Source organism: Arabidopsis lyrata (assembly GCF_000004255.2).
Source record: "Arabidopsis lyrata subsp. lyrata unplaced genomic scaffold ARALYscaffold_3, whole genome shotgun sequence".
Classification (NCBI taxonomy): Eukaryota; Viridiplantae; Streptophyta; class Magnoliopsida; order Brassicales; family Brassicaceae; genus Arabidopsis; species Arabidopsis lyrata.
The window spans coordinates 1,317,706-1,338,022 of NW_003302553.1; the positions used below are offsets into that span (position 1 = coordinate 1,317,706).

General features: G+C 36.2%; 7 protein-coding genes across 8 annotated transcripts; 5 read left to right on the forward strand and 2 right to left on the reverse strand.

Annotated features, from left to right (window-relative positions):
• Positions 1-178: 178 nt before the first annotated feature.
• Positions 179-1,417, forward strand: LOC9318391 (strigolactone esterase D14). Its single transcript, XM_021031378.1, has one exon. It carries the CDS (start codon positions 366-368, stop codon positions 1,167-1,169), a length of 804 nt encoding a protein of 267 aa, XP_020887037.1. The 5' UTR covers positions 179-365; the 3' UTR covers positions 1,170-1,417.
• A 414-nt stretch (positions 1,418-1,831) lies between these two features.
• LOC9318392 (NADPH-dependent aldehyde reductase 2, chloroplastic) lies at positions 1,832-3,581 on the forward strand. The gene is made up of 2 exons (XM_002882279.2): positions 1,832-2,493; positions 2,980-3,581. The coding sequence occupies exons 1-2, from the start codon at positions 2,081-2,083 to the stop codon at positions 3,389-3,391; spliced, it is 825 nt and encodes a 274-aa protein (XP_002882325.1). The 5' UTR covers positions 1,832-2,080; the 3' UTR covers positions 3,392-3,581.
• Positions 3,582-3,715: 134 nt separating this feature from the next.
• LOC9318393 (glucan endo-1,3-beta-glucosidase 8) lies at positions 3,716-7,140 on the reverse strand. Its single transcript, XM_002884377.2, has 2 exons — positions 6,378-7,140; positions 3,716-4,926 (listed from the first exon to the last, which is right to left on the reverse strand). The coding sequence occupies exons 1-2, from the start codon at positions 6,734-6,736 to the stop codon at positions 3,804-3,806; spliced, it is 1,482 nt and encodes a 493-aa protein (XP_002884423.1). The 5' UTR covers positions 6,737-7,140; the 3' UTR covers positions 3,716-3,803.
• A 694-nt stretch (positions 7,141-7,834) lies between these two features.
• LOC9320490 lies at positions 7,835-10,022 on the forward strand. The gene is made up of 9 exons (XM_002882280.2): positions 7,835-8,086; positions 8,180-8,241; positions 8,360-8,444; positions 8,550-8,636; positions 8,740-8,793; positions 8,883-9,070; positions 9,293-9,372; positions 9,459-9,559; positions 9,642-10,022. The coding sequence occupies exons 1-9, from the start codon at positions 8,039-8,041 to the stop codon at positions 9,846-9,848; spliced, it is 912 nt and encodes a 303-aa protein (XP_002882326.2). The 5' UTR covers positions 7,835-8,038; the 3' UTR covers positions 9,849-10,022.
• Positions 10,023-10,276: 254 nt separating this feature from the next.
• LOC9318394 (myb-related protein 2) lies at positions 10,277-12,825 on the reverse strand. 2 transcript variants are annotated; one of them, XM_021031359.1, is made up of 7 exons: positions 12,328-12,825; positions 12,027-12,239; positions 11,851-11,927; positions 11,696-11,753; positions 11,523-11,607; positions 11,372-11,441; positions 10,277-11,126 (listed from the first exon to the last, which is right to left on the reverse strand). In XM_021031359.1, exons 2-7 carry the CDS (start codon positions 12,232-12,234, stop codon positions 10,458-10,460), a joined length of 1,167 nt encoding a protein of 388 aa, XP_020887018.1. In that variant the 5' UTR covers positions 12,235-12,239; positions 12,328-12,825; the 3' UTR covers positions 10,277-10,457. The 2 variants fall into 2 exon arrangements, with proteins under 2 accessions (XP_020887018.1, XP_002884424.1); XM_002884378.2 differs by having other exon boundaries at positions 10,277-11,144; positions 12,328-12,819.
• A 2,204-nt stretch (positions 12,826-15,029) lies between these two features.
• LOC9320491 lies at positions 15,030-16,587 on the forward strand. The gene is made up of 6 exons (XM_021031389.1): positions 15,030-15,264; positions 15,366-15,416; positions 15,569-15,620; positions 15,910-15,968; positions 16,064-16,109; positions 16,241-16,587. Exons 1-6 carry the CDS (start codon positions 15,196-15,198, stop codon positions 16,366-16,368), a joined length of 405 nt encoding a protein of 134 aa, XP_020887048.1. The 5' UTR covers positions 15,030-15,195; the 3' UTR covers positions 16,369-16,587.
• Positions 16,588-17,029: 442 nt separating this feature from the next.
• On the forward strand, positions 17,030-19,158 carry LOC9318395 (probable pyruvate kinase, cytosolic isozyme). Its single transcript, XM_002882282.2, has 3 exons — positions 17,030-17,418; positions 17,522-17,983; positions 18,073-19,158. Exons 1-3 carry the CDS (start codon positions 17,173-17,175, stop codon positions 18,895-18,897), a joined length of 1,533 nt encoding a protein of 510 aa, XP_002882328.1. The 5' UTR covers positions 17,030-17,172; the 3' UTR covers positions 18,898-19,158.
• Positions 19,159-20,317: the final 1,159 nt, after the last annotated feature.

Sequence of the window (20,317 nt, forward strand, 5' to 3'; positions counted from 1 at the left end):
TTCAATTTATAATCACCCACCACTCGAATAATCTTTGGGATAAACGTCGTTTGTTGAAATACAACTACAGAATAAAAAAATGGTTAAGAATATGGCAAGTGCAACAAACAACACCTAAAAGTCTAAAAACAATATCCTTGAAGCATCTTTAAATCTTTTGAAAAATATCATCAATGTGTGACGAATAATCAACGCATGCTCTTGTATCCATAAACTTAAAAAGCCAATCGAAAGTATTGGATAATGAAAAAGAAAAAAGATGATAAAGGAATTTTCATTACACACACACACCTACCCAAATACTAAGTTTTTTATATAAACAGTATCCAACTCTCTTCTTTACCCTCAAACCCAAACACATAAAAATGAGTCAACACAACATCTTAGAAGCTCTAAATGTCCGGGTCGTGGGTACGGGTGATCGGATCCTGTTTCTAGCCCATGGATTCGGTACTGACCAATCAGCTTGGCACTTAATCCTTCCTTACTTCACCCAAAACTACAGAGTCGTCCTCTATGACCTAGTTTGCGCCGGCAGTGTCAATCCCGATTACTTCGATTTCAATCGTTACACAACTCTCGATCCTTACGTCGATGATCTTCTCAACATCGTTGATTCACTCGGAATCCAAAACTGTGCTTACGTTGGTCACTCTGTTTCCGCTATGATCGGAATCATAGCTTCGATTCGTCGGCCGGAGCTTTTCTCGAAGCTTATCTTGATCGGATTTTCACCTAGGTTTCTCAACGACGAGGATTATCACGGAGGATTCGAAGAAGGTGAAATCGAGAAGGTTTTCTCAGCTATGGAAGCTAATTACGAAGCTTGGGTTCATGGATTTGCTCCGCTTGCTGTTGGAGCTGATGTTCCGGCGGCTGTTAGAGAATTTAGCCGGACTTTGTTTAATATGCGTCCGGATATTTCTCTGTTTGTTTCGAGGACGGTGTTCAACAGCGATCTGAGAGGTGTGCTTGGGTTCGTTAGAGTTCCGACGTGTGTAATTCAGACGGCGAAGGATGTTTCGGTGCCGGCTTCGGTGGCGGAGTATCTTAGGTCTCATCTTGGTGGAGATACGACTGTGGAGACGCTTAAAACTGAAGGACATTTGCCGCATCTTAGTGCTCCGGCGCAGCTTGCTCAGTTTCTCCGGCGAGCTCTTCCTCGGTGACTCTTTTTTTTTTTTTTAATAAAGAGAAAATAAAATAAAAATAAACAATTGGAGGAATATGGGATTAGTGGGGTCCACGTAGCGAAGAAAAGAAGGGCCTCTATTTGTGGAGGACAGTTTGGCATTGTCACAAATCTAGTAATAAGATAAGATTGTTCACATGACACGTGACTATCGCATTTATATATCACTACTTCACTTTCTCTTGCTCTCTTGATTAGTTTAATTAATCACAAGTTTATTTTAAAGAATAATTGGCAGTGGTTTATTTTGGACAATAACAAACAACATTAAAAATCTTATCTTTTACTTTCCTCTGAATATTTCCATCCATATTGTTTTCTTGTAAGTTCTGGAGTCTGGACCTTGTATTGATAAATGATGTCTAACAACACATCGATGCAACAACAATCTTTAGCCACAACACTTTTGATTGTTTTGTTTCTTTAATTAAATGATGGAGACAATAAGATATAAAGTATACTAGAAAATTCTAGCATCACAGAAAAAGTATCAACAACTAAAATGAAGCAATTATGGCTGACATAATCTTGATTGAAGTTTGATACTGCATGTGTGTAAAATGAATAAATCTGGTTTATTGTATCACTGTTGTTACCGTACTATAATACAAGTTAAGATTTGAAAAAGTGAGTGTGTGAATTTTAGAAGACAATAACACAACGAAAATACGTCATATCAATCTGAACTTTTGAGCAATTCAAATTGCATACAAATTGACAGGTTAAGACAAATCTAACAAAAGTAAACATTTGAGCAATTCAAATTGCATACGAATTTGACAGATTATGACAAATCTAACCATCACCACTACAAATTAGCACGTTGTCATCATATCTACGCTAAATAAAGAAAAAAAACTAAATTCATAGTAAAAACTCCCTAACAGTATGGCTGCAGCGTCATCAGTTTCTTCTCCACCGCTTTGCCTCGCCGGTCGAGTCGCTATAGTCACCGGATCCTCTCGAGGAATAGGCCGTGCCATAGCCATCCACCTTGCCGAGCTTGGGGCTAGGATCGTCGTTAATTACTCCACTAGCCCCGTTGAGGCTGAGAAGGTTGCGACGGCGATTACATCCAACTATCCAAAGAACGACGCTTCGGAAGCCGCCGGAAATAGTCCACGTGTCATTGTGGTGAAGGCTGATATCTCGGAGCCGAGCCAGGTAAAGTTGCTTTTCGATGAGGCAGAGCGAGCCTTCGAGTCACCGGTTCATATCTTGGTTAACTCAGCCGCTATAGCCGATCCTAATCATTCCACTATCTCAGATATATCAGTAGAACTTTTTGACCGCATTATCAGGTTTTAATTTTTTTTCTTTTTCTTTTGTAACTCCATTTATTAATTTCGTAAATATTAATTTTTCTGTATCATCGGTGGATCTTTAGTTAATATTGTTTCATTTAATTATTTTGCAACTCTATAACGCGAATTTGATTAGGCAGGGCCGGCCCATGGGTAAAGCCCATGAATCAAGGGCTTTAGGCATCAAATAATTATAAGTAGTTTTAGGAGCATCAATTTTTAAAATGTTACTATGGTCTAGTGGTTAGATTGAAGTCTTTTGTTGTACAGGTCACGGTTTCGAATCTCATACATGTTAAAACTTGTTTTTTTTTTTATAACAACTTTTGTTAATGGGCCAAATTTTTTTTTGCTTTAGACACTCAAATAGTTTGGACCGGCCATGTGATTAGGTGTGTAGTGTAGTCATTTCTTAACGTGATTTTTTAATATTTTCGGTGATTTCGCGTTGTTAATAATCAGATTCGTTGTTTGATATAACAGTGTCAACACAAGAGGTGCGTTTCTTTGTGCTAGAGAAGCTGCGAACAGGCTAAAACGTGGAGGCGGTGGCCGGATAATTCTCCTCTCAACTTCACTGGTTCAATCCTTAAAACCATCCTATGGCTCATACACGGCTTCAAAGGCAGCCGTAGAAGCCATGGCCAAGATTCTTGCAAAAGAGCTCAAAGGAACAGAAATCACTGTAAATTGTGTTTCTCCCGGACCCGTCGCCACAGAGATGTTTTTTACAGGATTGAGCAATGAGATTGTAGAGAACGTGAAGTCACAGAACTTATTTGGTAGAATCGGTGAGACCAAAGACATCGCACCTGTAGTTGGGTTCTTAGCCAGTGATGCTGGCGAATGGATCAACGGTCAAGTCATCATTGCTGACGGTGGCTCTCTCTTGTAAAGAAAGAGAGTGGTTAGTCTTCTTATAAAATCAAAGCTTTCAAATTTCAAACGTTGGATTTGATCTGACGAAAAGAAACATCAATAATCCATGTATCAAATACAGTCAAATACAACCTCTGCTTTATGTGCTCTGTTCTTGGTGATAAGAATTACGGTTTGTACTCTGTTCTTATCACAACGTTACAACATCCCTATACTTTTAATTATCTATCATCTTATTCCTATTATATCTCTTTAATCCTTGATTGAAAAAAAGACGGAGGAATGTCAAAGTTAATTAGTCAGCAAGAAGTCAAACAAAAAGAAAAACGTATGTTTTGGATTTGATCCAATGGAAGAAAACCTTCAAATGATTGATGAACCCAAGAATAAATCAGTAATATACAACAAAACAAATACTATAATTAATCTCATTGTGCTATGAGAAGAAACACCAAGCCACTCATCACCAAACACAACCTAACCATCGAACCATAGCTATAATCATAATGACCAGCCGATGGCTCTCCAATCTGAATCGGGAAATTACATTCTCCTTGAGAAATATTTTGAGTAGTAATCGTTGCAAGCCCTTCAAAATCGCACGCCTGAGCTTCCTGATTTTGCACTTGGAAATACATATTAAACGCGTAAGATGCGTTTCCATTCGCATCAAGATTGCCACAAGAGGATCCGTAACCTAAAGCAGTACAGTCTGAATGAGAACACGCATAGTTTATGTTATCTCCAAGGCTACTCATATTACCACGACCATTAGGATTAAACATACACCACTGGTTCAGCAAGTACTGAACGTTTTGAGCTCCGGTTAAGAACTTTTTCTGACCTTGTCCCCTAAAATCTACCGGGAATTTCGGTTGGCCATCAAATTTGAATATCCCCCAATGACGTTCGAAATTCCCCGGGGCAACGCTTTTCACATCTTCATCGATAAATCCGAAAAGATAAACCTCAATGTAACCTTTACGCATAGGAGTTCCTACGTTGTTCGCCAACCGCGGAAGCAAACCGGAATAAAACCGTTCCGCATTTTGAACGTTTGCGTTCTTGTCACCATCCGTAGGCCAACCAACTTCTCCAACGATCACTTCCATGTTACCGTGATTCAACGCGTTTAAAGAAGCTAAAAGCGTGTCGAAATTAGCGTCGAAGACGTTTGTGTAGACAACGCCGTTGTCATTAACGGTGTTTTGGCCGTCAAAGAAAGCGTAATCGAAAGGAAAGTCACTGCTTAAGTAGAGACTGAGGAAAGGGTAAATGTTGACGGTGAAGGGAGCTTTGTTCTGTGCGAGGAAGTTAACGATTTGTGTCATTTCTTGGATAATGTCGGAACGGAATCTTCCGGCGGAGGGGACTTGATTGTCCGGAGGAGAATTGTAAACGTCGGCGTTTAAAGGAACGGTGGCTTTGGTGAAATCACCAACTCCAGCTTCGTTTAAAGCGGTTTGGATGTTGAAGAGTGCTGGATAAATTAGGTTTATGAATGATCCGTTGTACGCTGTCAAGAACGGCTCGTTCCCCACTGCAACATATCTGCAACAAAAAAAAATAAAGATTTCAGTTTATATTTATAATTTTAATTAAATCATAATTCCTAGTTAAAAATTTTCAAAGTAATTTATTCTTATGATTTATTTCGATAATTTCAAGATTTGTGCGTTTTGTGTAAAACAAATAATTGTTTATAATACATGCATGTATTTTGCGTCGGTATGATAAAAACCAACCTATGTTTGAAACTTCACAAGGTATCAGGGGCGGACCCACTTACAAGAAAGGTGGGTCACCTGACCTGGATAAACTAATCAAATATATTTTAGTGTATATAAACAACAAAAGTTCCAAAAGCATAGTTGGTATTTTCCAAGTTGTTGACACATCTAAACCCGGATTCAGTCATCCCAAATGACATATTTGGTCTTTTTTTTTTCCATTTTAACTTAAATGCATATCTTTTCGTCTTATATACTTTAAAAAATTAAAAAATAACAGCAGTTTATATACTCTTTTTTTATTTGCTTATGAAATTTTTTTTTTTAAATATTGACCCGGATAAAATTTATTTCTGTGTCCGCCATTGCAAGGTATCAACCTTTTTTTCAGAGAAGAAAAAATTTCACATGGTATCCAATATTTGCATATTTGCAATAAAGAGGAATTGAAAAAAGAAAGATTCAGACTTTTTTGTTTTCAGAACACGTTTGGATCATGCATGTGCAATAATTACTTGACACACACATGACGGTCCATACATGCAATATCCATAAACCAAATTCAAATAATTCAATTTCAGAAGTATGTATGCATTATATTATTCAACAAAAAAAAAACTAATACATATAGAGATAAATGAATGATGTGGTGCTCAACAAATAACAGGTTAACAACTGATCTAATTAAAGAAAAAGAAATTATTCACTTATAACTTATAGGTCGACCAATAATAGCATTATAAAAAAAAAGTATTTAGTTGTCCAACAAGTCAAAACTCAAAACCAACGTGTAAAGGATTGGAGCTCACCTCAGTTTGTCTAATCTGGTGGGCTCAGGACTATTATAGACCTCCTAATCCAATTATCATCATTTGTTTTCGACATTTTTATTTTCCATCATTTTGTCATCATTTTTATTTTCTTTGTTAGAACGAAATAAAATAATAATAAAACAAGTTCTAAAATAATCGTTCTGTAAAGTTCCAATATTCCAAAAGGGCCTAATATCTGATTTTCCCCTTTTGAGATCCCCCCAATATTAAGTAAGTCGTCCTAAGAAACTTCTTACCTTTATGTATAACTTATATTATCGTTAATCATGGTTATAAGTAAATAAAAATAAGAGTCCAATTCGAAAATAAAAATTAGTATGTTAACATCAAAATTTTCTTGCTTGAGAAATTATAATAGTCTTGTTTTGGCCATAATTCATATATTTTCTAAATTAAGAAAAGTATAATTTGGTTAAATAAAAATTCGTTTCAAACTTACTTGATCTTAACGCCGTTGTTAAAGTTGAACCTAGAGACGTTTCTTTGGACCCAATCTTTAGCTCTTTGATAGTTTCCCATGGCTTGGAGCAAATCATTAGGGATCGCCACCATCACTTCGACGCCGGAGCCGGCGAGAGCTCCCATCGTGTTTGTGTCGGCATCGAACAACTTCACTTTCTGTATATTGTTGTCTTTAAGCATTTCCACCACCGTCTTCGGAGGTAACTGATGAGTCGCCATTGTTCCCCAGTTTACTCCCAAACCAGAGACACCGCCGGAGAGAAAAAATAAGGCGTAGATGATGATAAAGACACCGGTGGAGTTAGTTATGGCACTCTGTTTCGGTCGATGATTCATTTTTGGTGATTCCTCTGTTTTCCCGGGAAAGTTTTGTGCTTGATGTTAGAAAATAAGAGATTTTGGATTGATTTTTGCTGATAAAGTTTTGAACTTTGAAGGAAGAATTTGTTGGGTTTTTCGAATGAGAAGAATTGGAAGAAGTGTAAGAGATATAAAAATAATTTTTGTGGGTTTTGTGTTATGTTGCAGCTCGATGATTTGAATAAAGAATGAAAATGATTTGTTTAAGCTGACAAAGAAAATCTGAGTAAGCGAAAGAAATTAAAGAAGGAAGAGGAGATCAAATAGGTAAGAGAGACTAGAAGGAATAAGAAGGAAACAGAGTCAAAACCGGCCTTTGAAACAGAAACCGACCATTAAAATATCTATAAAATACTGTATTTATTACAAAAATAGTAATTTGGTTAACATATACTACTATTTTATTATTAAGGCTATACTCTATAGTCTATACCATGCATGTATTGTTTATTTAGACCTAACCAACATAGTTGGCGAAGTGTTAGTAGTGGTTTGGTATGAGGATTAAAAAAAAAAACATAATTCTATTTCAAGTATGAAATTTATATCTTTTGCACAATACTTCAAGTTTTTGATTCTATATTGTGGAAGTTCACACGTACGAATAGAGAAACATTAAAATTGCAGGTTACTTTCGCTTTCATAAGTTTAGTAGGTCTCAATAGAAAACGTTGATTATTTTTTTCACGATCGAGTACGTACAAACGTACTTAGGAGAAGTAACCCCGATGGTGCATGTACGTAATTTAAATTCCAATTAAATATCAGAAACATCCAAATACTAGACATGACGATAGATATTCTTGATTTGATAGCACACTAATTAAACACGAATTAACACATCTATAAAAAAGCATATAATTAGTCCCGGTTGGTCGATCATTAGATATTATAAAAAGCTGATTATATCAGCCAGAAAAATCATAGAACGAAAATTCGAAATTTACTAATTATTATATAATAAACTTATAAAATATCAATGGAGTTTGGGAGTCGACATGAAAAACAAAAAATATCACGTACGTGGTTAGAGGACATTCAGTGGACAATTATGATCATGTTGAATTTTTTTGGGTCAACAATCATATCGCTTAGCTGTGATTTTCGTTAATGGGCCTTATTTTCTGAGAACCATTGGGTATTAAAGCACTAATGGGCCCTTGGAGCTGTTTTTTAAAATACCGTTACCTTCTTCTTCCTTCGGTCGCCGAATATCGTTTGTCATTGAAGAGCGATCAAAGAGGCAATTCGTCTAACACTTGGTGAGCATAGAGCGCAATGAAAGGAAGCAAGGCGAATCTCTCTGCACTAGCGGAGAAATGCAAAGTACCTACTCTTATCTCTATCTATTTTCCTGAAAGTGAATCTCTTTCTTTGTTTTGCTTGAAAATTTTCGGCTAATTTCTTCTCTCTCTGCAGACTGTAATCGTTTCGAACTGGCAAGGGTACCTAAATACCGTCAAACCTGAAGATAAAGCTAGGTAATTCCTTATTTATTTAGGATATAAGTTTGTTTATCTTTGGGTTTATTCATTCTCGATCATGGGATTCTGCAAAATTGTATATTGAATTTGAGTGTTTTTTGGCTGTTTTGCTTAGTATAATACATACTTCAAAGATTAAGTATGTGATGAGAAGAGGAAAGCCCTATCTCTGGGTACCAGAAAGTGAACCGCACAATGTTGTAAGCTTTCGTTCTTCTTTTTGTTACTTTGTTTTGAATGGTAAGCTTATAATGCTGAATAGAAGGGTTTTAAAAGCTAAGTTTTGAATCTCTAATTTTTGGCAGAACATAATGTTTGATGAACGTGGATCCTTTTCTATTGCCCATCCATATCCTGGTCCCCTTGCAGCTTTGTTCAAGTCAATAGGAAAGGTTTGTTGTGTGTTTATTTTACTCTGCATTCACTGTTTTCTCTAGATTACAGGTTCTTGAGTCTGTATCACTCTCACTCAAACGGGGTTAACTTTCTTTGCAGCTTCCAGACCGGGTTGCTTTTACTGGTGAGATTGTCCCTGTTAAAGAGAAAAGGGTAAGAACCATGGAACTTCTAATCTGTAGCAAAAGGCATGACTTTCTCTTCTTTATATATCTTCATCATGCTTGTCTTCTTGATAAAAGGTTGATGCGGTGAATAAATATGTCGAGGAAGCTATACAATTTGAGATGAGGGCGATTAGCGAGAGCCCAAATTCTGTTCGTAGTATCTTGAATTCTTCCGATCGGATGTATGCCTCCCGGTGTGACAGTCTTAGAGCCCTGATCGATGATGCAAAGGAAAAATACGTTATCTATAAGTTCGTTCCAAGGTAAGACACAAACCCATCTCTGTTTATGCTTAACTAAACTAATATATCTGTTTGAGCTTAATTGAAGAATAGATCTTACTGTATAATCTTACTTACATTCATGTAATTGTCTTCAGCACTAAAAGCGGACAATGATATAGAACCGATTACTAAGATATCATCTTATGATTTCAAAAGATAATGAATTTATCATCAGTAATGATTATCTGGTTTTCTTCTCAGCTCATGTATGTTTATTGACCCAAATGGTGCGAAAGAGATAGACTTGAAGGTTTTGGAACTGTCGAAAGCAGATCCATTAGGTAATGAAACTAAAGACATTTGATTCCAAACTATAGATAAAGTTTTGTCATTTCTTAAGCTTTTTGCATTGGATTGTAACTCGCAGGGACTTGGTCTACAAAACTTGTGGATGGAATCAATAAGAACGAATCAAGAAGACGGGCTTTGATTCTTTTCTGTTTATACTATCTTGATATAAACGCAAGGGTAAAAAAAGAGCTTATATGATGAGTTTTGGATCTCAGATTCTCTATGTTAGTCATTTACCGGTATGTTTTTTTGCGATTAGGATGCTTATATGGTATCAGTGGATAAGAAAGGTTTCCACTTGTTGGGGAAGGTACCGAGTGAAGAAGAAGCCGGAGATGAGTATCAGTGGAGAGAGTTTAGGTTTGAGTTTGAAGAAGAGGTGAAAGACGTTGAAGCTTTTTGCCACCAACTTGTGGAAATGGAACAAGAGGTTGTAAGCAAGTTTACTGACCATACCGGTTTGTGATTTCCATTCTTTTCTTATAAATCACAAGCCGGGCCGGTTTACATTTCACTTAAATTGTGTTATTTAGGCAAGAGCAAGAGTGCTTAATGATACTAATATGTGTAATATTAGTTCGCAACGGTCCGGTACGGTTTAGTTTGGATTTATTGAAGTTTTTGAGCTTTACCAATATAATTCCGGTTCAATGTTCCCATAAAAGAAGTGAAAATAAATAAATTTTACCGGTACTTGACTGGTTAGCTTATCGGTTTGAGCATGGTTTGATCAAGATTTGTTTGGTACGGTCTGCAGTAATAAGTGATATCGAAACCCATTAGATCAATCCAACGCATCGGTGATTATTGTTTTTTTAAGTATTTTAGATTACCCAAATTCACGGGCTTTTAGTTGTTCATGAAGATTAGGTTTATAATTCTTGAGTGTCTATCAAGTTAGGTAATCTCTGTATATATATATGAGGTAATAAACAATGAATAGTTTGGTACATTATCCTCAAGAATCTTGATTCAAAATGTATCGTTGGATTGAGGAGTCCCCTAATAGGGTTTCTTCTCCTGTGTGAACTCAGAAATGATTGAAACTCTCTTTACCTTTTTGGTTAATCCTTTCTCAGTTCCAGCTGAAACCATTCAAGTCAAACTGTTTCGTACGCTTTGTACAAAAGTTTTCAACATGTGTGTTGAGATCTAGCTCTGTTGTTGAATCCATGCCTTTCCGGTTTCGTGTTTCAAGCTTATGATCCTCATTGTTGCCTTGTTGATGTTGACTTTTGTGTCCGTGCAATCCTACTCCTATTGATAATCTACCTGGACTTCTTTCTGAATATGAGATTCTTTGTTCTGCTTCACTCACCATTGCTGAAAGATATGGATTCCCTCTTCGACCTTCTGTCCATGTGAGCTCCCTTCTTTGGAACAATTGTTCTTCCATAATCTCTTTCTGCTCGGATGTTGAATCACCAAGATATGTTCTTAGTCCTAATCTGTTGTTCTCTAGCATTTTCAGGTTTTTCTGTGTTCCCTCGCTTGAGGTCAGGCAACTTTCTAGAGAGCAATCTGGTAGATAGGTTGTTTGCATCTGTTGTGAGCATAGGTTTTGAAGTTCTTTTGGTTCTAGGATACTAGAGTTTGGGTATTCTGCTGATACTTTAGATACTAATTCCGAGAGTTGAACTTTGGCAGCTTCGATCCCTGCTGCACCGAGGTTCTGTTTTCCAAGAGTCTCTTGTGCTTTCTCCAAAACCGATTGCAGGTACTTCCCTTGAGCCTCTATCCTGAGCTGCAAATGTCGCTGTACCTGGCTCAGTTTAAATAAGAAAACATAAATTTGTCTTTCTAGATACTACTATAAACTTATCCTCTATTGAATGCTCCAACAATCATGATATTCACTTGGTTTTAAGCTTTTTCACATGCTGGAATAGACTTTTAATTCATGACTGATAATCCTAAGTGCCTTCATGAATTGCAAGAATCTTTAGTGTGTGTATTGGAGTAAAGAACAGTGTTGTAGAAATATGATACCTCAAGTTGCTCATGAAGCCTTCTTTGGACCTCTATTTGCATTTGCAGTGCTTCACCTATTGGCGAGTTCCTGTGTGCAAATAGATTTGGTCAGTTTGTGATAAGCTAATACGTTAGAATATGTACAGACAATATTCATATTATTTCTTACTTGTTAGGCTGTGGTCCAATGCTTAAACTCTCGCTTTGACTTTCGTCTGCATCAGGAGTCTGTTCTTCCAACATGGTCATCATACCTATACAAGTGATCATGTTAGATTTAGATCTTGGTATGACTTTAAAGTTCTTGCATCTGTGAATCAAGTTCATGTCAATATGATTTACCTATTTTGTTGAAGCTGCTGTTAGCTTGTCCGTTGAGATTCTTGCTCAACCTGTATTTCTGGTAGCCAATTTCATGAAGTTAATAAATAACCTTTTGTGAATGCAAAAAGAAAGATTGTAAAATTTGTGTATTTGGTGTTGATATGATGGTTTACCTGAAGATGACTTTTGAGATGGTATAAGGTAAGGCCTGGAATCCCCATGACTTTCATGATTGTCTTAGGAGTAGCTTCTGCAACAGAACAAACAAAAAGTATACAATATTAATATAAAAAGCGCCTGCTATTCACAGATGATTATACAATTCTGTTACTAATGATATAACACTCACTATCTGCTCCACCGAGTTGATTGACTGCTTCGATGAATCTCTCATGAAGATCTGGAGTCCACTTTAGGCGCGGCTTTGCATCGGTTGAAAGGATGAGTCCAGAATCTCCTGGACTATTCCCTCTAAGGAATGGATGCCTTTCAGAAGTTATGTGCATTCTTGAAGAAGAGAGGACGTTCTTTCCTTGGTGCTGGTTTTGGTAATACATAAAGTCTGTTCACAAAAAGGCAAATGTAAGTTTAGTCCCCCACCCTGGAAACTGCATTAAATAATGATTGTCATGATCAATGTTTTCTTTTACCTGACGCGATCTTAGTTCTCAGAAGTTCCAAGAGAGTAAACTCCAAAAACTAAGGAAGAAAGATGTTTTTGCTGCTTTTGCTTACTTGTTCTTTATATGTTCTCAGGTTGCTTTGGTGCAACTTTGCTTTATATAGGAAGTTGAATGGAGAAAAGGGGGCAAATTAGAGAACGATAATTAAGGTATGGAATATGAATAACTGGTCCAATCGATGCTTTTGTTACTTGTGTCCTTATCGTTTGAACTGTTCTGTTTTTCGTTAGTAGATGATTTTTATTTTATTTCTATGTGTTGATTCCTATGGACTACAACTTTTCAACCCAATTAGATACCAGAATTGATCCACAATTAATGCATCATATGCTCATTCTGGCAGAGGGAAGTATCTTATTCCCCAATTTTTCCTAACTTTTCTTATTCTTTGATATTTTCATAGTCACAACTCTAATAACCTCTATCTTTCTTGGAATATTCTCAATGCTTTTCATTTGTCTGGATTGTTTTTGTTCCTTCTTCATGGAGTCATTTTCGGTCTCTAGGTACATTATGAGTCTAATGATTTTTATCAAGACTTTTAGTCAGCTGTTATTGATGATATTAATAGGGGTTTATCTTGCTATGTTTCAAGAATGTAATATGACGATAACACTTTTGACTCAGTCCAACCTTTAGTTTGAGATAGCAAACAAATGAAAGTTTTTTTGTTGGAATTGGAAACATTGTTTTGCTTTTAAAGATAATAAAGAATATTTTCATAATGTCCCTCCTTCAACAAGTTTAGTACCTATTCTCTCTACACAGTATAAAATTACTGGAGGGTCCCATTTTTCTTAACATTCTTTGATTAGCACAAAACATTTGGCCCCTCTATGCCTCTGTTTTATTGTGTTTGTAGCCTTTCCTTTCTGATCTAATAACAATTATCTCTCCAGTCCATGCCTGTGTGTGAGTGTGTGTGTCTATATTTTCATTCATATATAGAAGTGAAACATTACTGCTGCATCTATTGCTTGGCAAATTTCTCACTCTATACTTTCCTGCAACTATTTCGATGATGTCTACAGTATTTGAGTTTTTGAATAGTTTATGCGTACATATTACCGTCAAGGCATCTCATCTTCTAGAATAAGGGCATTGCCAAATGTTGGACTTGTGTAGGCTATTACTACTGTATGTGCAACTGAGAATATATCCAGTCTTTCTGAGTCCCACATTAGCTTAATGAGTGCTTTGATATGGTCTATGGTTCATAAGGTATAAAAAAAACAAATATTATGTTCCTTGAATGATATCTTTGCATTTATTTTATACCGAACCAAACTTTTTAGGCGATATCTCATGGTTGTGATTTCTCAAAACACTTTATTCGGGTTTCGGGAAGAAAGAACCTATCATAATCTTTGAGTTAAAAGTATTAGAGCATATTACCAAAATAGTTTCATCTCCATGTGGGTGAGAATATGCTTTCCATGTTGTGTGTTGCAAGGCTCTAAAAGTCTGCTTGAATTGAATCTCATCAAACTCTCTCTTTCTTACCAAATTATCTGTTTTGTTATAGCGCATTTGTATGGTTACAGAGTGAATTAGTTCATAATCCAATCAAAATTTCAGAATTTAGAGACTTTTGTAGCAGGGCCTGTTTCTCTGGATCACTGTAAAATGTTGTTCCTTTATTTCTTACGTAAGTTTGAGTTAACTATTACTGAGACAATTAGTTCTGATGATTTCTTGATAATAGTTACACACTCTCTATTTTTTGTTTATCTTTCAACCATTTGAAAGGTCACTGTTATAAGTGAAAAGAAAGAGAGAGAGGGAGTGAGTGATAGAGACTGAATGTTCTTCCTTGTACGTTCATTTAGCAGATTCTTGTTCTTGTTTACGACTAACTTTGTTAATGATGCTTCCAAGCTCTCGCGTAGGGAGCATACTTAAACACGTGGGCTACATTCGCCGGAAAAATACTCACGGAATTACATTCTTTTGCTCATCAAATTATATATTCTTAAAAAAAAAAAGGAAAGAAGAAAGTGGTGATTCTGCAGAATGAGAATATGAAAAAGGTGAGTCGCATTCTCAAGTCAAGAATCTTTGTTATTCATCTTAACCCGAAAATAAAATTAAAAAATAGACAACGAGAAAAGAAAAAAACTATATGAGGTTCATTTTCCTTCCACTTATAGCTAGTCTTGTTTCATTATTTGTTAACATCAATGTCTTTGTTGTTCATCGTTACTTATGAAGTCATGATCTATATCAAAAAAAGAAAAGAAAAACAACTTACTAATGTAAATCAACTTCATTTGCCAGAAATCATTTTTCGTGAACCAAATCATCATTACATACAATAACCTATTTTTATAGTGGTTTGTTTATGTTCTTATTTATTTTTTCTTTTTCAGTGAAACATTCTTTTGTTGGTTTACTTTATTTCTCTTATAACTCCATGGAAAATGGGGAACAAAGATTCCAAACATAACTTGGTTTAAGCAAAAACTTTTAACTTTTTCCAAAAAAAATGTGTGTAGAAACTTTTTATTGCATCAATTTCCACCTGAACGTAAATTGACCCAAAAAAAAAAAAGATTGAAACACTCTAAAAATTGAAAAGTCCTGACCGGGTTATGTATGCTTAATTACGACTAAACCGGTCCGGTCTCATAAACGATCGATATTAAATACGTGGCAGCAATTAATTGGCTGACTAAAAAGTTAAAGTAGACTCAACCACAGATGATCCGACGACTGTGTTGTCGAAAAGAGGAGACGACGAACGAACCAGTGACAACGTAGAAACCCTACGAACACTAAAAGAGGAAGAAGGAATCCAAATATAATTCTCGTTGGGATTTTTATACGTCTGCAACAATGGCGGATTCATGGAAGGAGATCGGATCTAGATGTCATCATTGCGCAGGCCCTCTTACGAAAAATCTGGTATTTACCACAAAATTCTTCTTGTTGTTGATTGAGTTTTACCTTTTTCTCCTGTTGATGTGTTTAGTGAAATCTGTATTGGTCGCCGAATTGATTTTCAGGAAACTAACGAATGGACTGTGGCTCCGTTTATCAGGGATAGCTTCTCTATGGTTAGTTAGAACAAAATTTGGTGCTAAAAATCGACTCTTTTAGACTAAACTAACCTTGCTAATAATATTTTTCTCAGAAAAGTTTATGTTTTGTTTGGAATTAAATGGATGATTGGTCAATTATGTTGAAGGTGATTTGTTATTGTCATTAGATTGGATCAGCTGTAGGTGGTACTGCAAGTGCTTTCATTGGATTTAACCATGGTATGTCTTTAATCTCTCACTCATTGATTGTTTCTTCTTTGAATTGGGAGAAGAGAGATTGTTTTAATCACTTATGTATGTAACCTGTTCCAAGGAAAGGTCGGGGTGGATATGATGCTCGATTTGTGTGGTTTATGCTGAAACTATCGAGATTCTTTTTGTGGGTGATATGTTTTTAAAGTCTGGATAGAGGAAACACCAGTTTCAAGTATGGAACTTGCTTGAAAAACATTCAGAATCTATATTTTTGGATGTTGTGTTAATAGTGTGGTTCTTGATTTTTATGCAGTAATGCCAATTGTACGCAAGTGGATAAAAGGACCCATGTGGTTGCATTTTCTTGTTGGTGTAAGTTATCAACAAAGTTATAAAATTCCCTGTTACATCCTTAAATTGTCGCAAAACAACTTGCGTGATGATTGTATTTGATGTTTGGTTTGCAGGCTCCACCTGTGATAGTTGTTTCATCAGCCTGTGCTGGACTTGCAGGTTTAGAGATCATCTCCATCCTCCTCCTTTTCAATACTCATCTAGACAACTTTCAGCCTGTGAAAGTAGTAGATGTTTTTACTCGTCTTTTTATTAGCTTAAAGTTATGTCTTTGGTGTTAATTCTCGCAGGTGGCGCTGTACCGGCTTTGGCACAGCTTGCATCGTCGTCTTATCATGCGGCTGTACATTCATCTCAGCCACCGCAAGGGCAAGAGAAGAACAAATTGCACAAATCCTCTACCATTTCTCCTTCGTAGCTACACAGCTCTCTTCTGTTGCTCCTTCCTTATGTGTTATGTGTATAAAGTTTCAACTTTGTGTTCTTTCTATAAAGAGTTTCCTTAGGACAAAATGAGAGATCAAATTTGTCTGAAGATAAACTGATCCAGTTTTGACACTTGACACTTTTGTGTGTATACAAAAAACTGAATGCAGAAACGTGATTAGAAGCAGATTAATTAGTAGTTACGAATTCATTTTTAGTGCTAAACAAGCTTTTAAGCTATATTATGGCAAGCAGAAGTGGTGTAAAATTGTTAAGAAACCTCAGGTTCTGTTTCCCGTACTTTATTTCAGATTTTTTAATACGATGGTAATCAGATTTGTTAAGTTTTCTTATTATTTAAGCTATATTTCTAAAAAATCTATTGTTTGTTTGTCTCGTAATCTCTTTTTGACGGTTTATTTTTGATTCTTGAGATACAAGAACATCATTAAATGCCAATAAGAAAATTTTCCCTTTTTCATGTTTAGCATTAATTTGTTTCCAAAACGGTAAAAAAGTAGTATTTCCAAAAGTTTTTGTTTCCTAATTTTTTTTTATAATGTAAAGAAAAGGAAATTATTTACTTGATACACAAGAACAACAATAATTAAGACAATACATAAAAGTAAGTTGTTTCGTTTTCCTTTTTCTATAATGTAAAAAAGGGAAATTAGTTTTTTATATATACCTAGATACGTGACCCTAATCATCATAAATCATAAACCATCACGAGCTCTCGATTTTCTCTTCTCAAAACTCTTAAACCTTTTCTCTTCGTTTCTGAAGTTTTATCACGATGGAGAAGTTACTTGCTGGACAAACCAACAATGGAGCCCTTAAGTCAAAGACGAAGATCGTGTGTACTCTCGGACCTGCTTCGAGATCTGTTGAGATGGTTGAGAAGCTTCTCAAAGCCGGTATGAACGTAGCCCGGTTCAATTTCTCCCATGGTTCTCACTCGTACCATCAAGAAACTCTCGACAATCTCAGAACCGCCATGGAAAACACTTGTATTCCTTGTGCCGTCATGCTCGACACAAAGGTAAACCCTAATTTTAAATAGTCTTTTCAACTTCTCCTTATGCTGTTTTAAGATTCTTTCTATTGGGGATTTCATTTAACTCGGTTTAATTTTCGGTTTATAGGGTCCTGAGATCCGAACCGGATTTCTCAAAGAAGGCAAACCGGTTGAGCTAATTCAAGGTCAAGAGATCACAATCTCAACTGATTACACAATGGAAGGAGATTCAAACACAATCTCCATGAGTTACAAGAAACTTGCTGAAGATCTCAAGTCCGGTGACGTGATTCTCTGTTCCGACGGCACAATCTCTCTTACCGTCTTGGCCTGTGACAAGAATCTCGGTCTTGTTCGTTGCCGTTGCGAGAACTCTGCGGTTCTTGGAGAAAGAAAGAACGTGAACCTCCCTGGAATCGTAGTTGATCTCCCAACACTCACAGAGAAGGATCAAGAGGATATTCTCCAATGGGGAGTTCCCAATAAGATTGATATCATCGCTCTTTCCTTTGTTCGTAAAGGATCTGATCTGGTGGAGGTCAGGAAATTGCTTGGAGAGCACGCAAAGAGTATCATGCTTATGTCAAAGGTAAAGAGTTAAAAAACAGAACACTTTTTTTTTCTTCAAGTGAAATTTGATTTCTTAGTTATATACTTACATTGTGATGCTCATTACAGGTGGAGAATCAAGAAGGAGTGATGAATTTCGACAAGATTCTGGAGAATTCTGATGCATTCATGGTGGCTAGAGGTGATTTAGGAATGGAGATTCCGATTGAGAAGATGTTTCTTGCTCAGAAGATGATGATTCAGAAGGCTAATGCTCTTGGGAAGCCAGTCGTCACAGCCACACAGATGCTTGAGTCAATGACCAAATCTCCTCGTCCGACTAGAGCCGAAGCCACCGATGTAGCTAACGCTGTTCTTGACGGCACTGATTGCGTCATGCTCAGTGGAGAAACCGCAGCCGGAGCTCACCCTGAGACCGCCGTGCTTACAATGTCAAGAATCTGTAAGGAGGCAGAGAATTTCATCGACTACGACACAATGCACAAGAAGATTCAAGATATCGTTTCGTTGCCTCTATCTCCTATCGAGAGCTTAGCTGCTTCAGCCGTTTCGACGGCTAGGAGTCTTTGTGCGGCTGCGATTGTGGTTCTAACCAAGGGAGGTTACACGGTGGAGCTTGTTGCGAAGTACAGGCCTAGCGTTCCGATTCTTTCGGTGATTGTGCCGGAGATTACTCGTACCGATGATTTCGAGTGGTCGTGCTCTGAAACTGCGGCTCATGTGGCGAGACGTGGATTGATTTACCGTGGAATAGTTCCGGTGATGGCGACGGGAGCTTCCGCTAGGTCTTCGAACAAGGATTCGACGGAGGAGACGATTAAATTCGCCATTGAATTTGCGAAGAAGAAGGGAATATGTAAGGCGGGAGACTCGATTGTGGCGTTGCACAAGATCGATGGTTCCTCTGTTGTCAAGATTTTGAACGTGGAGTAGTAGAATTTTTTTTTTATATAATACGGGGTCATATTTGAAATTTCATGTTTTTGAGGGGTCTATTTTTGGTGGGTTTTTTTCGATTTAGACCATTGCTTTTTTGCTCGCAATATTTGAAGTTTCTGACATTTTTGAATATTATCCGAGACGAGAGATACGAATCAATATTATTGTTTTAGTTTCGTTCAGATTTCATATTCAGTTCTTTTAATCAACTCTAATCGGGTTTTCTTTTTTGTAATTAGTGTGCATCTTCGAATTTTTTCGAAGTTTCAATATAATCCTTCTTGGGCTCATAAAACAAAGCCAATGGGCTTCTTTTTTTTATTGTCGGCAGCTCGATTAGAAAATTGAAAAACCAATTAACGCAAAATAATAATTCTCCTCACTGGAAACGAAGTTGTTGGATCCGGTTAACATTTCCTCATCGCCGATGAAGATTTATGTCGAGGCAAGTTATATGGTTGATGACCGTCCATTTTTTCATGCACAATTTAGACAAATTTAAATGTTTTTCTTTTTCTTTTTGGGTCTAGAAAACATTATTAAATGGAATAAAAAAGGGTTGAGAGAAAAAGATAGCATAATAGCAATCATCTAGAAACCGAAAAAGGAAAATAAGCGGTTAGCTTTGCTGCAAGTATTCATCTTAAAGCTTTGCTTTAAATGGAAAGTTTCTTATAATAATGTGCATTTTTAATATTATCATCCATCTTCTTGAAGTAGACCAACTATATAAAAATGTATTTCTAAAGATAACTAGAAATTATATATTTGATTTGACATTTCTGGTGATTAAACTACAATCATGAGTCATGACTCCATCAGCTGCATCTATGTTATAGTGAGCATATTGTTTTTTAACTCTTGCAATCACTGAGTTTTATACTACAGTAATATATTATTAAGCTTATACTAATATTTCGTGTAAATTCTTAAAAAAACTACTCAATTAAGCTTATACTAATGTTTTTTGAAAATTATGTAAGAAAACGTAATGTCATTGAGTGTAATAACTAACTAATTAAGCTCCTTAAGACAGAAGAGTTAGGGATCTGGAGTTTGTTTTTACAAGAAACCCATCATTAATTACTGCCCTTAGAATCTTTCAAAATTGTTTAAGTTATTTAATTAAATTGTGTCTTAAAAAACTAAATTATTAGCCATATGAAAAGGCTTCGGATTCAGGGAACAATTCACATGTTTCGTGAGCTGTGTTCATTTATTCAGATTCTATAGGTCCATATTTTCCATTTTATATTCTGAATGAAAAAGAGATTTATTTTCGTAATCGTACAAATTAGTAACAACATAACCTATAGATACTGTTATACTGAGATGCCAATTTTTCATATTACTTATAGTTATTGCTCGAGAAGTGATTAGTACAACTTATAAGAAAAAAAACTAAGTAATGGTG